This window comes from Ranitomeya variabilis, chromosome 2 (assembly GCF_051348905.1).
Source record: "Ranitomeya variabilis isolate aRanVar5 chromosome 2, aRanVar5.hap1, whole genome shotgun sequence".
NCBI classification, from domain to species: domain Eukaryota; kingdom Metazoa; phylum Chordata; class Amphibia; order Anura; family Dendrobatidae; genus Ranitomeya; species Ranitomeya variabilis.
In genome coordinates this window covers 223,590,677-223,604,215 of record NC_135233.1, presented here as the reverse complement: position 1 = coordinate 223,604,215, position 13,539 = coordinate 223,590,677, and the positions used below count along the sequence as shown (strand labels likewise).

General features: G+C 44.8%; 2 protein-coding genes across 2 annotated transcripts in view; both read left to right on the top strand.

Annotated features, from left to right (window-relative positions):
* PFKFB1 (6-phosphofructo-2-kinase/fructose-2,6-biphosphatase 1) overlaps window positions 1-13,539 on the top strand; it is a 724,603-nt gene that overhangs the window by 194,854 nt on the left and 516,210 nt on the right. The window lies entirely within an intron of this gene.
* LOC143805013 (ficolin-1-B-like) overlaps window positions 1,483-13,539 on the top strand; it is an 86,718-nt gene continuing 74,661 nt past the window's right edge. The window contains exon 1 of the mRNA XM_077283744.1: window positions 1,483-1,681. Coding sequence (XP_077139859.1) covers window positions 1,612-1,681 — 70 coding nt within the window. The 5' untranslated portion in view covers window positions 1,483-1,611. The remainder of the gene's footprint in view (window positions 1,682-13,539) is intronic.

Sequence of the window (13,539 nt, the reverse complement as noted above, 5' to 3'; positions counted from 1 at the left end):
TATATAGATTCAGCCATAGTGACCATACAATGCCAACTGCATTCAGGTGCCACATATATATTCAGCCATAGTGACCATACAATGCCAACTGCAATCAGGTGCCACATATATAGATTCAGCCATAGTGACCATACAATGCCAACTGCAATCAGGTGCTACATATAAAGATTCAGTCATAGTGACCATACAATGCCAACTGCATTCAGGTGCCACATATATATTCAGTCATAGTGACCATACAATGACAATTGAAATCAGGTGCCCCATATATAGATTAAGCCATAGTGACCATACAATGCCAAATGCATTCAGGTGCCACATATATAGATTCAGCCATAGTGACCATACAATGCCAACTGCAATCAGGTGCCACATATATAGATTCAGCCATAGTGACCATACAATGACAATTGAAATCAGGTGCCCCATATGTAGATTCAGTCATAGTGACCATACAATGCCAACTGCATTCAGGTGCCACATATATAGATTCAGCCATAGTGACCATACAATGCCAACTGCAATCAGGTGCCCCATATATAGATTAAGCCATAGTGACCATACAATGCCAACTGCATTCAGGTGCCACATATATAGATTCAGCCATAGTGACCATACAATGCCAACTGCATTCAGGTGCCACATATATATTCAGCCATAGTGACCATACAATGCCAACTGCAATCAGGTGCCACATATATAGATTCAGCCATAGTGACCATACAATGCCAACTGCATTCAGGTGCCACATATATATTCAGCCATAGTGACCATACAATGCCAACTGCAATCAGGTGCCACATATATAGATTCAGGCATAGTGACCATACAATGCCAACTGCATTCAGGTGCCACATATATATTCAGCCATAGTGACCATACAATGACAATTGAAATCAGGTGCCCCATATGTAGATTAAGCCATAGTGACCATACAATGCCAACTGCATTCAGGTGCCACATATATAGATTCAGCCATAGTGACCATACAATGCCAACTGCATTCAGGTGCCACATATATATTCAGGCATAGTGACCATACAATGCCAACTGCATTCAGGTGCCACATATATAGATTCAGCCATAGTGACCATACAATGCCAACTGCAATCAGGTGTCATATATATATATATATATATATATATATATATATTCGGCCATAGTGACCATACAATGCCAACTGCAATCAGGTGCCACATATATATTCAGCCATAGTAACCATACATTGGCACTTTTACCATGTACAGTACCTGTGAAGGTGCCAGAAGCAGCATTGTCTATACACATCTGCCATCACAGTGCCCATGAAAATTTGCCAAGTGCAGCAGTACCGGCCCAGTAATGCCCTTATAGTCGCTTTCACAATGCCTTTATAATACTTGTAGTAGTGCCATCCTTTTTTTTTTTTTAAGAAAAACATTTTTCTGTTGCACGCAATGTCGTGTGAGAAGAATGATATCACATTATCTGTTTCTAGGGCTGTGTATTTCCTAATGACGGGATAAGAAGGGGAGCGGCTTAGACATGGTGAAATCTATAAGAGGAGTCGCTCCTCACATCCCTGGATCTTGCAGAGGGATCTGACACAAAGAAAGTACAGATCAAATAATCATGTGGCTTTCATTCTTTGCTGTCATCTGCACGGTGGTCGCCTTCTCCCACGCTGATGATTCCTGTCCAGGTGAGCCCCTTCTGATTTTACATACAGCATTATTTTTTTGGGGGGAGGGAAACAATTCCAGATATTAGGCAAAATTCAGAAGTAAAATGCACTAAAACCAATGTTTTATATTTGTTTTGGAGGTTTTCCTCACTTTTGGTGCTTTTGTTTTAAAGATATTAGGAGATGTGATGTTTATTTTAGGGATTTTCCTATAGGTTTGTCTAAAGGACCTATACAATGCCATTAAAAATGTGTGAGTAGAAAAAAGGTATAACCCCCTCCAAAAACAAACAATTGTACTAAAGTCAGCTCACCTGGGTTTACTCCCATAGTCTTGGACATGTCCTGTACACAGATCTACTTGGGAGTACTACATGATTTTATTTACAGTGGCATGTAAAAGTCTGGGTACCCCTGGTTCAAATTACTGTTATTGTGAACAGTTAAGCAAGTTGAAGATGAAATGATCGCTGAAAGAGCTAAAGTTACAGATGACACATTTCTTTTGTATTTTAGGCAAATATATATATATATATATATATATATATATATATATATATATATATATACACTCACTGGCCACTTTATTAGGTACACCTGTCCAACTTCTTGTTAACACTTAATTTCTAATCAGCCAATCACATGGCGGCAACTCAGTGCATTTAGGCATGTAGACATGGTCAAGACAATCTCCTGCAGTTCAAACCGAGCATCAGTATGGGGAAGAAAGGTGATTTGAGTGCCTTTGAACGTGGCATGGTTGTTGGTGCCAGAAGGGCTGGTCTGAGTATTTCAGAAACTGCTGATCTACTGGGATTTTCACGCACAACCATTTCTAGGGTTTACAGAGAATGGTCCGAAAAAGAAAAAAAATCCAGTGAGCGGCAGTTCTGTGGGCGGAAATGCCTTGTTGATGCCAGAGGTCAGAGGAGAATAGGCAGACTGGTTCGAGCTGATAGAAAGGCAACAGTGACTCAAATCGCCACCCGTTACAACCAAGGTAGGCCTAAGAGCATCTCTGAACGCACAGTGCGTCGAACTTTGAGGCAGATGGGCTACAGCAGCAGAAGACCACACCGGGTACCACTCCTTTCAGCTAAGAACAGGAAACTGAGGCTACAATTTGCACAAGCTCATCGAAATTGGACAGTAGAAGATTGGAAAAACGTTGCTTGGTCTGATGAGTCTCGATTTCTGCTGCGACATTCGGATGGTAGGGTCAGAATTTGGCGTAAACAACATGAAATCTTTGGGATGTGGTGGAACGGGAGATTCGCATCAGGGATGTGCAGCCGACAAATCTGCGGCAACTGTGTGATGCCATCATGTCAATATGGACCAAAATATCTGAGGAATGCTTCCAGCACCTTGTTGAATCTATGCCACGAAGAATTGAGGCAGTTCTGAAGGCAAAAGGGGTCCAACCCGTTACTAGCATGGTGTACCTAATAAAGTGGCCAGTGAGTGTATATATATATATATATATTATTTTTTATTTATTTTTTTTTTTTCATCTTTTACATTTTAAAATTTACAAAGAAAAATGAGCCAATGCAAAAGTTTGGTCACCCTGCATGTTTAGTACCTAGTAGCGCCGCCTTTTTGCAAGTACCACGGCTTGTAAATGCTTTTTGTAGCCAGCCAAGAGTATTTCAATTCTTGTATGAGGGCTTTTCATCCATTCTTCCTTGGAGAATTCTTCCAGTTCTGTGAGATTCCTGGGTCATCTTGCATCCTCTGCTATTTTCAGGTCTAGCCACACAGTTTCAATGATGTTCAGATCAGGGGACTGTGAGGACCACTGTAAAACCTTCAGCTTGCGCCTTTTGAGGTTGTCTATTGTGGATTTTGATGCGTGTTTAGGATCATTATCCATTTGTAGAAGCCGTCCTCTTCCTCATTTCAACTTCAGCTTTTTTACAGATGGTGTTATGCTTGCATCAAGAATTTGTTGAAATTTAATTGAACCCATTCTTCCCTCTGTCCGTGAAATGTTTCCCATGCCATTGGCTGTAACACAATCCCAAAGCATGATTGATCAACCCCCATGCTTAATGGTTGGCGAGATGTTCATTTCTTGAAATTCTGTGCCCTTTTTTCTCCACACATACCTCAATCACTGTGGCCAAAGACTTCTATTTTAACCTCATCGGTCCATAGGACTTGTTTCCAAAATGTATCAGGCTTCTTTAGATGTTCTTTTGTATACTTCTGACACTGAATTTTATGGTGAGGACGCAGGAGAGGTTTTCTTCTGATGACTCCTCCATGAAGGCCATATTTGTGCAGGTGTATGTAATAAATATAGGGGATAACTCAGGAGACTCTTTGCGTGGAACAAGACAACTACAGGACACAATTTTATACATCATACACGGTGATTCAAACAGGTGCAGAGAGAAACTCAAGTCCACAACACTTGGAGTAAATATTAAATGCAGCTTAGTCTATAGGAAACTTCAGAGGAAAATGCAATCACGCAGAAAGTCTATGAAGCACAATTATTCTTGAGGATACGTGACACAAATAAGTCCTTGCTTAGACCAAAACACAGATAGATATGCTTATAAGGCAGTTCAAATAATATCATAGCTCAACCAGGGAGGCCTGGGTAATAGTCTCAGGTTCTTGCAGAGCAGAAACAGCTTACACGTCCAGCAAATGCAGATGGAAGTAAACACGAGCAGCAGATGGAGGATTACTGGAACTGGTTGCCATGTCGGATGCTGTTCAGACCAGGTCGTCCGATAGACAGCGGTAATTCCGCTTTTGACCACTATTTGCTCATTGGTGTCTGCTAGATTTTATCTAGCTGTTCCGGGGTTAATTTACCTAATCCTCGGATTGGAAGCTGGGCCATTCCCATGGCCTTTAAATAGTTCTCCTGTTCATTGGGCGTCGTCGATTATAGCTTCTGTCTTGTGCGTTGTTATCTCGGTCTGGAGTGGAGAGCTGGTTTGGAGATTCGTTGCTGGTGGTGTATTTTCCTCTGTCTTATTTACTCCTTCCTATATTTGTATTTATTTTGCCCTGCACATTTATAGTGTATTCCTGAGTGACTGCGGCGTGGTGTATATTTTCCTTTATCCTTGTCTATTCTATCTGTGGGTAATGGAATATTACCTCTTCACTGGGTGGAGGGCGGAGGTATCAGCCTAGGGTTATTACAGGAGTTAGGGTGAGGTTCAAGGCCTGGACATGCACACCATCAGTGTAAACTCCAGGTAGAGGGTCAGTCAGAATTTCCCTAGTCGGAGGGAAACTGCAGGGGCCCGGGTATTTAGCTCTCGCTCACCTAGTTTCCCCGTGACATTATAATCGGCCCAACAACAACAACAACAAAAAAAAAGGGGGTTTCTTTTTTTTGTCTTGTCATGGATCCCATTACTTCAATAACCCGCCAGTTGGAGGCGCTGTCCCTACAGGTCACTGAATTGAGGGGGCAGTGCAGCAACAGGGACTAGCAGTAGCTAATGTGCAGGCTGGAGTGACAGGAAGAGTTGCTGAGCCTAAATTTCCTTTGCCTGAAAGATTTACTGGGGAACGCAGTCAATTTGTTTCTTTTCATGAAGCTTGCAAACTATATTTCTGCATGCGCCCGATCTCCTCGGGTAATGAGGCTCAGCAGGTGGGTCTGGTGTTGTCTGTTAAGCGGGGATCCCCAAGCGTGGGCATTTTCTTTGCCATCTGATTCTGTTGCATTTGACTCTGTGGAGAGTTTTTTTTCTTCTCTTGGGACAGTCTACGATGAACCTGACAGAATGGCTCTAGCAGAATCTAAGATACGCACTATTCGCCAGGGGGATCGAGTTGCAGAGGATTACTGTTCTGAATTTCGTCGCTGGGCGATCGATACACAGTGGAATGATCCAGCATACAGTGGAATGATCCAGCATTGTGGAGTCAGTTTATACATGGGATTTCTGGAAGGGTTAAAAAAGCCCTTCTGATGTACGAGACCAGGGCCGCCATCAGGGCATTACAGCCGTTACTGCTGTATGGGGCCCGGTCAGCAGCGGTGCACAGAGGGGCCTGCAGATCCGGGGCCCCACTGTTGTGCTTCTACTGACCGGGCCCCATCGTGCACTAAAATACTGTGCACTGCGGTGCACACGTCGGCGCTGGGGCCCGGGAGCCGTTTTGGAGCTGTGCACGGCCGTCTTACCTAATCGGCTGCACAGCTCCTGCTCGGCTGTAGCTAGAATGTATGGGCTCCCTGCAGGTCCTGACTACAGCCCATCCATTGTAGCAATCTCAGTAGTGAATGTGCTAGAATGTAGGGGCTCCTGTCAGGTCCTCTCGGCAGCCCATACATTCTAGCTGCTGCTTCACAACTGGAAACACTAGATGGCCCGGGAACGACTGAGGTAAGTATAAAAAACATTTTTATATTGTTTTTTTTTAAATGGGTGAGGTGGGGGAGAGTGAGAAAAGCAGATATAGCGGGCACCACATCAATGTACTCAACAGGGATCTACCAACTGCATATGAAACAACACAGAAAAAAAAACAAGACAAAGGATATGCACATACAAGGGATCAACCTGAATATTCCACTTTATTTAAATGACTTATATAAACAAGGCAAAAAAAGGGGTAACACATTTAAAAACATTTAAAAACCACAAAAGGCTAAATAGCCCAAACATAATCACCCCGAACGGACCCAATGATGCAATGATGGCAGTGCTCATACAGGATATATAAATAGATTAAATACAAATCTCCAAATACGCAAACTCTCATGTTAATCAAAAAATATATACAATAGGCTGCCAGCTGACCCATCAAAAAAGGCTTGTTCTAAATATATATAGGACATAGGAGATATACTGGTGGGTATCTTGTCCCCATAGTTTAATACAAATCCAGTATAGCCCCTATGTGTCCTCTCAACCCTATGTAACGTACAATTAAAGTGCACTACCGACTAAGCACCCCCTGGCATATAAGTATTAAAGAATCATACTGACCACAATATCACACAAGTATAGTGACCAGCCTAAGCAAAATATCTCACAAAATAACACAAGCGCTGTTGGAGCGGCCGGCATCTCAATTCCATAATGGTGGTCAGATTTGCCAGAGCAGTAGCATGATACCAAATACAGTCCGTGAGGAGTGAGAAGGCCCCACGCGTATCGACGCTGCTAGAGCGTCTTCCTGAGCCCTCTCCCCTGAGCACCCAGGGGGTGCTTAGTCAGTAGTGCACTCTAATTGTACGTTACATAGGGTTGACAGGACACATAGGGGCTATACTGGATTTGTATTAAACTATGGGGACAAGATACCCACCAGTATATCTCCTATGTCCTATATATATTTAGAACAAGCCTTTTTTTATGGGTCAGCTGGCAGCCTATTGTATTGTATATATTTTTTGATTAACATGAGAGTTTCCGTATTTGGAGATTTGTATTTAATCTATTTATATATCCTGTATGAGCACTGCCATCATTGCATCATTGGGTCCGTTTGGGGTGATTATGTTTGGGCTATTTAGCCTTTTGTGGTTTTTAAATGTGTTACCCCTTTTTTTTGCCTTGTTTATATAAGTCATTTAAATAAAGTGGAATATTCAGGTTGATCCCTTGTATGTGCATATCCTTTCTCTTGTTTTTTTTCTGTGGGGGGGAGTGAGACTGCAGATGATGGAGTGTGTTTGAGGGGGCACTGCGCATGATGAAATGATAGGGGGCTGCAAATGATAAAGTGTGTTTGAGGGGGCACTGCGCATGATGAAATGATAGGGGGCTGCAGATGATGAAGTGTGTTTGAGGGGGCACTGCGCATGATGAAATGATAGGGGGCTGCAGATCATGAATTGTGTTTGAGGGGGCACTGCACATGATGAAATGATAGGGGGCTGCAAATGATAAAGTAAGGGGGACTGCAGATGAAGTGAAGGGGGAATAGTCGACTAAATTATGAAGTAAGGTGGACTGCAAATGATGAAGTGGGGGTGATGGGGACTGTTCATCAAGTGAGTGTGAGGGATGGTGGACAGCAATTGAATTGAAGGTGGGGGTGGGGAGAGCCAATGGTGTATTGAAGGTAGGGAGAGCAAATAATGAATTTTGAGGGTGGGGGAAGAGCAGATGATAATGAATAGAGGGTGGGAGAGGGAAGACATGACAATGAATTGAGGCAGAAGGGGCATGTAACTATAATGAATCGGAGTTAAGGTACCTTCACACTAAACGATATCGCTAGTGATCCGTGACGTTGCAGCGTCCTGGATAGCGATATCGTTGTGTTTGACACGCAGCAGCGATCAGGATCCTGCTGTGATATCGCTGGTCGTCGATTAAAGTTCAGAACTTTATTTGGTCGTCAGATCGCCGTGTATCGTTGTGTTTGACAGCAAAAGCAACGATATCAGCGATGTTTTACAATGGTAGCCATGGTAAATATCGGGTTACTAAGCGCAGGGCCGCGCATAGTAACCCGATGTTTACCCTGGTTACCAGTGTAAAATGTAAAAAAACAAACAGTACATACTCACCCTCTGATGTCTGTCACACGTCCCTCGCCGTCCGCTTCCTGCACTGACTGTGAGCTCCGGCCGGCCGCAAAGTGAAAGCACAGCACAGCGGTGACGTCACCGCTCTGCTGTTAGGGCCGGCGCTCAGTCAGTGCAGGAAGCGGACGGCGAGGGACGTGAAGGTGAGTATGTAGTGTTTGTTTTTTTACATTTTACACTGGTAACCAGGGTAAACATCGGGTTACTAAGCACGGCCCTGCGCTTAGCAACCCGATGTTTACCCTGGTTACCCGGGGACCTCGGCATCGTTGGTCGCTGGAGAGCGGTCTGTGTGACAGCTCTCCAGCGAACAAACAGCGACGCTGCAGTGATCGGCTCGTTGTCTATATCGCTGCAGCGTCGCTGAGTGTGACGGTACCTTTAGTGTTAGTGCGGGAGGTACATAGTGGAATCGTTGAGGATAAAGTGACTGGAAATAAATTGGGGAAAGAGTACAGGTGCTAATTAATTTATATATTAAATGGGGAAAGTGGCTATGTATAGCTAGAAGGGGCTCAGTGGCATATTATAATTTATATTTGGAATGGTGGGTTGCATAATAACCAATTACAGTATATATTAATGGTGGGTGAATGTCTGTATTCAGATGTGTAGTGTAGAAGAAAGGGAAAAAGTGGGGAATGTGCTCTGGAAGCGGTGCTCTAGATAACTGTGTTATTTTATGCAGAGACGAGTCCTGGCTGAAAGAAGTGATGGCGGTCTGCGCTGGATTAAAAAGAAACGCAAAGATGAAGGACTTCAGCTAGAGACGTCACTGGTGAGTCAGTATGTTACCTGTACACTGACACCATACACTGTATACTGAGCTCCTGTGTATAATGTCACCGGTGATCACTATATTATCTGTACACTATACACTATATGCAGAGCTCCTGTGTATAATGTCACTAGTGATCACTGTATTACATGTACACTGACACTATATATAGAGCTACTGTGTATAATGGCACCGGTGACCACTGTATTACCTGTACACAGACACTGCATACTAAGTACAGATCTATGTATAATGACACTTATGGTGATAGTATTTTTTTTATCAATGATCAGTATTGTACTATTTAGTCACAATGTGGTGGTAATATGTTGTCCGGCCATGGTGTGGCGGTATTTGTTTCTTGTATGTGCTATTATTTGGTCACTATGTGGTGTTAATATGTGGTCTGGTCATGTTGTGTTGGTATTTGTTCCTTGTATGTAGTTGGTCACCATGTGGTGGTAATATGTGGTCTGTACATGCTGCGGTGGTATTTGTCCCTTGTATGCGATATTGTTCGGTCACTGTGGTGGTAATATCTGGTCTGCACATGGTGTGGCAGTATTTATTCCTTGTAGATAGTATTATATGTCACTATGTGGTGATAATGTGGTGTCTGGTCATGGTGTTGTGGTATTTGTCCCTTGTATGTGGTATTATTGGTCATTTGAAAAATTGAAAAATAAATAAAAATATACCTAAATTGTATTGCATTTTTTAACAAATGTTTAATAAGTTAGAGTAGAGTAGCACCCGGCCAAAAGAGTCTACCTTGTCATCGTGGCAGATTAAAAAAAACTTTTGGCCAAAACAAAATCTGCTGGCTATGTGTGTGATCTGGTGATGGGAACTGTTAATGTGTGATTGGTGAGAAGTGGAGTTTTTCCAAGAGACAGCGGTGGTGCTGTGGACAGTTCGAGGGTTGGAGGCGGGGCTGGGGTGGAGCCTGGGCGGAGTCTTAAGGGGGCCCCGAAAATTTTGCCAGTATGGGGCCCCGAAATTTCTAGTGGCAGCCCTGTACGAGACTCCTGCGTCTCTAGATTCCGCCATGAGTCTGGTTGTCCGCATAGATCGTCGTTTGCGTCAGGGGGAGCATGAGACGCCGCCTGTGGGAGAAGGTTTAGGTTCACGTGAGGTTGCTGCAGGTGAGCCCACGGAGCCTATGCAAATCGCAGGGGTGTCACATGTCAAGCGTCAAGCTCCTGAGCTCAGGAAGCAGGGAGCCTGTTTTTACTGTGGTAAAACTGGTCATTTTATTAACATCTGTCCTCTGCGGTCTAAGAAAAACGCAATGACGGAAAACTGCTAGGCTCAGAGGGTGTGAAGGAGTCCAATCTGAGATTATGTATATCCTCCATGGTGGTTTCTCAATGCATGCTCCCTGCTAAGGTTTTTATTGCTGGCAGTGAGCTGCCAATTACTGTTTTTGTGGATAGTGGTTCAGCCACAAATCTCATTGATGAGGAGTTTGCGTGCACAGCAGGTTTTAGGATTGAAAAACTGTCTCATCCTATCCGCGTGGTCACCATCAATGCTGCTCCTCTCTCTCAGGGGGAGATAACTGAATTTGTGGCTGAGGTGAAACTCCACATAGGAGTTCTACATTCCGAGCGGGTTACATGTAAGGTGCTCAGGAATCTTCCTGCTCAGGTGGTTTTGGGTTTTCCTTGGTTGTCTATGCACAACCCGGTAATTGACTGGAAAACTCAGGATATAATTCGGTGGAGCGAGTTCTGCCAGGAGAATTGCCTGGCCACATGTGTGGCTGCAGTGACTTCAAGCATTCCGGAGTCACTTCTGGATTTTGTGGATGTGTTCTCTGAGAAGGGTTGTTCAGAGTTGCGGCCACATCGTCCTTATGACTGTTCTATCAGGATTAAACCAGGGGCCAAATTGCCTAAAGCAAGGATGTTTAACATCTCCGGTCCGGAGAGACAGGCGTTAAAAGATTACATTGCTGAAAGTTTGAGCAAAGGGCACATCAGGCCGTCATCCTCGCCGGTGGCAGCAGGGTTCTTCATCGTGAAGAAGAAAGATGGCGGATTACGCCCGTGTTTGGATTTCAGGGAGTTGAACCAGATTACGGTTCGTGATCCATACCCTATGCCTCTGATACCAGATTTGTTCAACCAGGTGGCAGGTGCTAAGTGGTTTACCAAGCTTGACCTCAGGGGGGCGTACAACCTCATAAGAGTCCGTCAAGGTGATGAGTGGAAGACGGCTTTTAATACCCCTGAGGGTCATTTTGAAAATTTGGTGATGCCGTTTGGGTTGACTAACGCACCTGCAGTGTTCCAACATTTCATCAATGATGTGTTCTCGCATGTTTTGGGGAAATTCGTTATCGTGTACCTAGATGACATCCTCATTTATTCATGTGACCGTGATGCTCATTTAGATCATGTCAGGCAGGTGTTACAGCTTCTCAGAGAGAATAAGCTGTATGCTAAACTTGAGAAATGTGTATTTTCTGTTCAAGAGTTGCCTTTCTTGGGTTATATTGTGTCTGCTTCTGGGTTTAAAATGGACGCCGCTAAGGTGCAGGCGGTGTTGCATTGGGAACGTCCTGATAACCTGAAAGCACTTCAGCGGTTCCTTGGGTTTTCTAATTACTATAGGAAATTTATCAAGGATTTTTCCATCATTGCAAAACCGCTAACTGACATTAGCGCATTTTAATTTCTTAAGAACAGTTTTGTTTCAACCCCCATTCTTGTGCAGCCAGACGTATCTAAACCCTTTGTTGTGGAAGTCGATGCGTCTGAGGTTGGTGTGGGGGCAGTACTATCTCAAGGCTCATCTTTGAGTGGTTTACGTCCATGCGCCTATTTCTCCAAGAAACTGTCGTCCGCCGAACGTAACTACGATATCGGCAACAGGGAGTTGCTGGCAATTAAGTTGGCCTTTGAGGAATGGCGACACTTCTTGGAGGGGTCGGTACGTCAGGTTACTGTTATTACCGATCATAAGAATTTGCTGTATTTGGAGTCAGCCAAGCGTCTGTCCCCCAGGCAGGCTCGCTGGGCATTGTTTTTCACGCAGTTCAATTTTGTGGTCACCTACAGACCGGGGTCTAAAAACACTAAGGCAGATGCTCTGTCCAGGTGTTTTCCGGGGGGAGAACCTCGGGAGGATCCAGTACCCATCCTCCAAAAGGGTGTTGTGGTTTCGGCTCTCACTACCGAGGTTGAGGCTGAGATTGCCGAGGCTCAGGAGGAGGTACCATCTGAGCTTCCCGTCAACAAATCTTTTGTACCGCTTCATCTCCGCCTAAAGGTTTTGGCGGAGCATCATGATGCTATCCTGGCTGGCCACCCAGGGGTTAGAGGTACCTTGGAGTTGGTGTCACGTCGGTTTTGGTGGCCCAAGATCCGACAGGACGTGGTCTCATACGTGTCAGCTTGTACCACGTGCGCTAGGGCTAAGACGCCTCGCTCCCCTCCTGTTGGCACACTACTTCCTCTTGAGGTACCTAGTAAGCCTTGGACGGAAATCTCCATGGATTTCATCACTGATTTGCCCTCATCAGCTGGGAACACGGTCTTCTTGGTGATTGTTGATCGGTTTTCTAAAATGTCGCACTTTGTGTCTTTGCCTTCGTTGGCTAACGCTAAGACTCTGGCTCAGGTATTTGTGCAGGAGGTGGTCAGACTTCATGGGGTTCCGTCTGACATCGTGTCTGATAGGGGGTCTCAGTTTGTGGCAAAATTTTGGAGAGCATTTTGCGCACGTCTGGGGATCAAGGTATCTCATTCTTCGGCGTTTCATCCTCAGTCAAATGGTCAGACTGAGCGTATGAACCAAAATTTGGAACAGTACTTACGCTGTTTTGTCTCTGATAACCAGGAGGAGTGGTCTACCTTTCTTCCTTTGGCTGAGTTTGCCATCAATAATCACCGCCAAGAGTCATCTGGGGAGTCTCCGTTTTTTTGTGTTTACGGGCTGCATCCTCAATTTTGTACCTTGAGTCAGAGGGGCTCTTCCGGCGTTCCGGAGGAGGACCAGTTGGGGACACAATTGTCATCAGTCTGGAGGAGAGTTAAGCAGCGCCTGTTGAGTGTGGGTGCTAGGTACAAGCGTGTGGCTGACAGTAGGCGTGTGCCAGGTCCGGACCTGAGTGTGGATGACTGGGTGTGGTTATCCACAAAAAACATAAGACTCAAAATACCGTCCCTTAAATTGGGTCCACGGTTTATTGGTCCATTTAGGGTCACCGCCGTCATTAACCCAGTAGCGTACCGATTGGAGCTCCCTACGGTGTATAAGATACACAACGTGTTCCACAGGTCTCTTCTAAAGAAGGTGGTGGGTTCTGTGGACGCGGCGCCTATGCCACCTCCAGTCTTGGTGGATGGTAATTTGGAGTTTGAAGTCTCCAAGGTGGTTGACTCTCGTGTAGTGCGTCGCACTTTACAGTACTTGGTACACTGGCGTGGTTATGGGCCTGAGGAGAGGTCCTGGGTACCAGCCTTGGACATTCATGTGGATCGGCTGGTCAGGTTTTTTCATCGTCGCCATCCAGACAAGCCGGGTCCTATAAGCCGTGAGGGCCCTGGGGTCCCTCGTAGAAGGCGG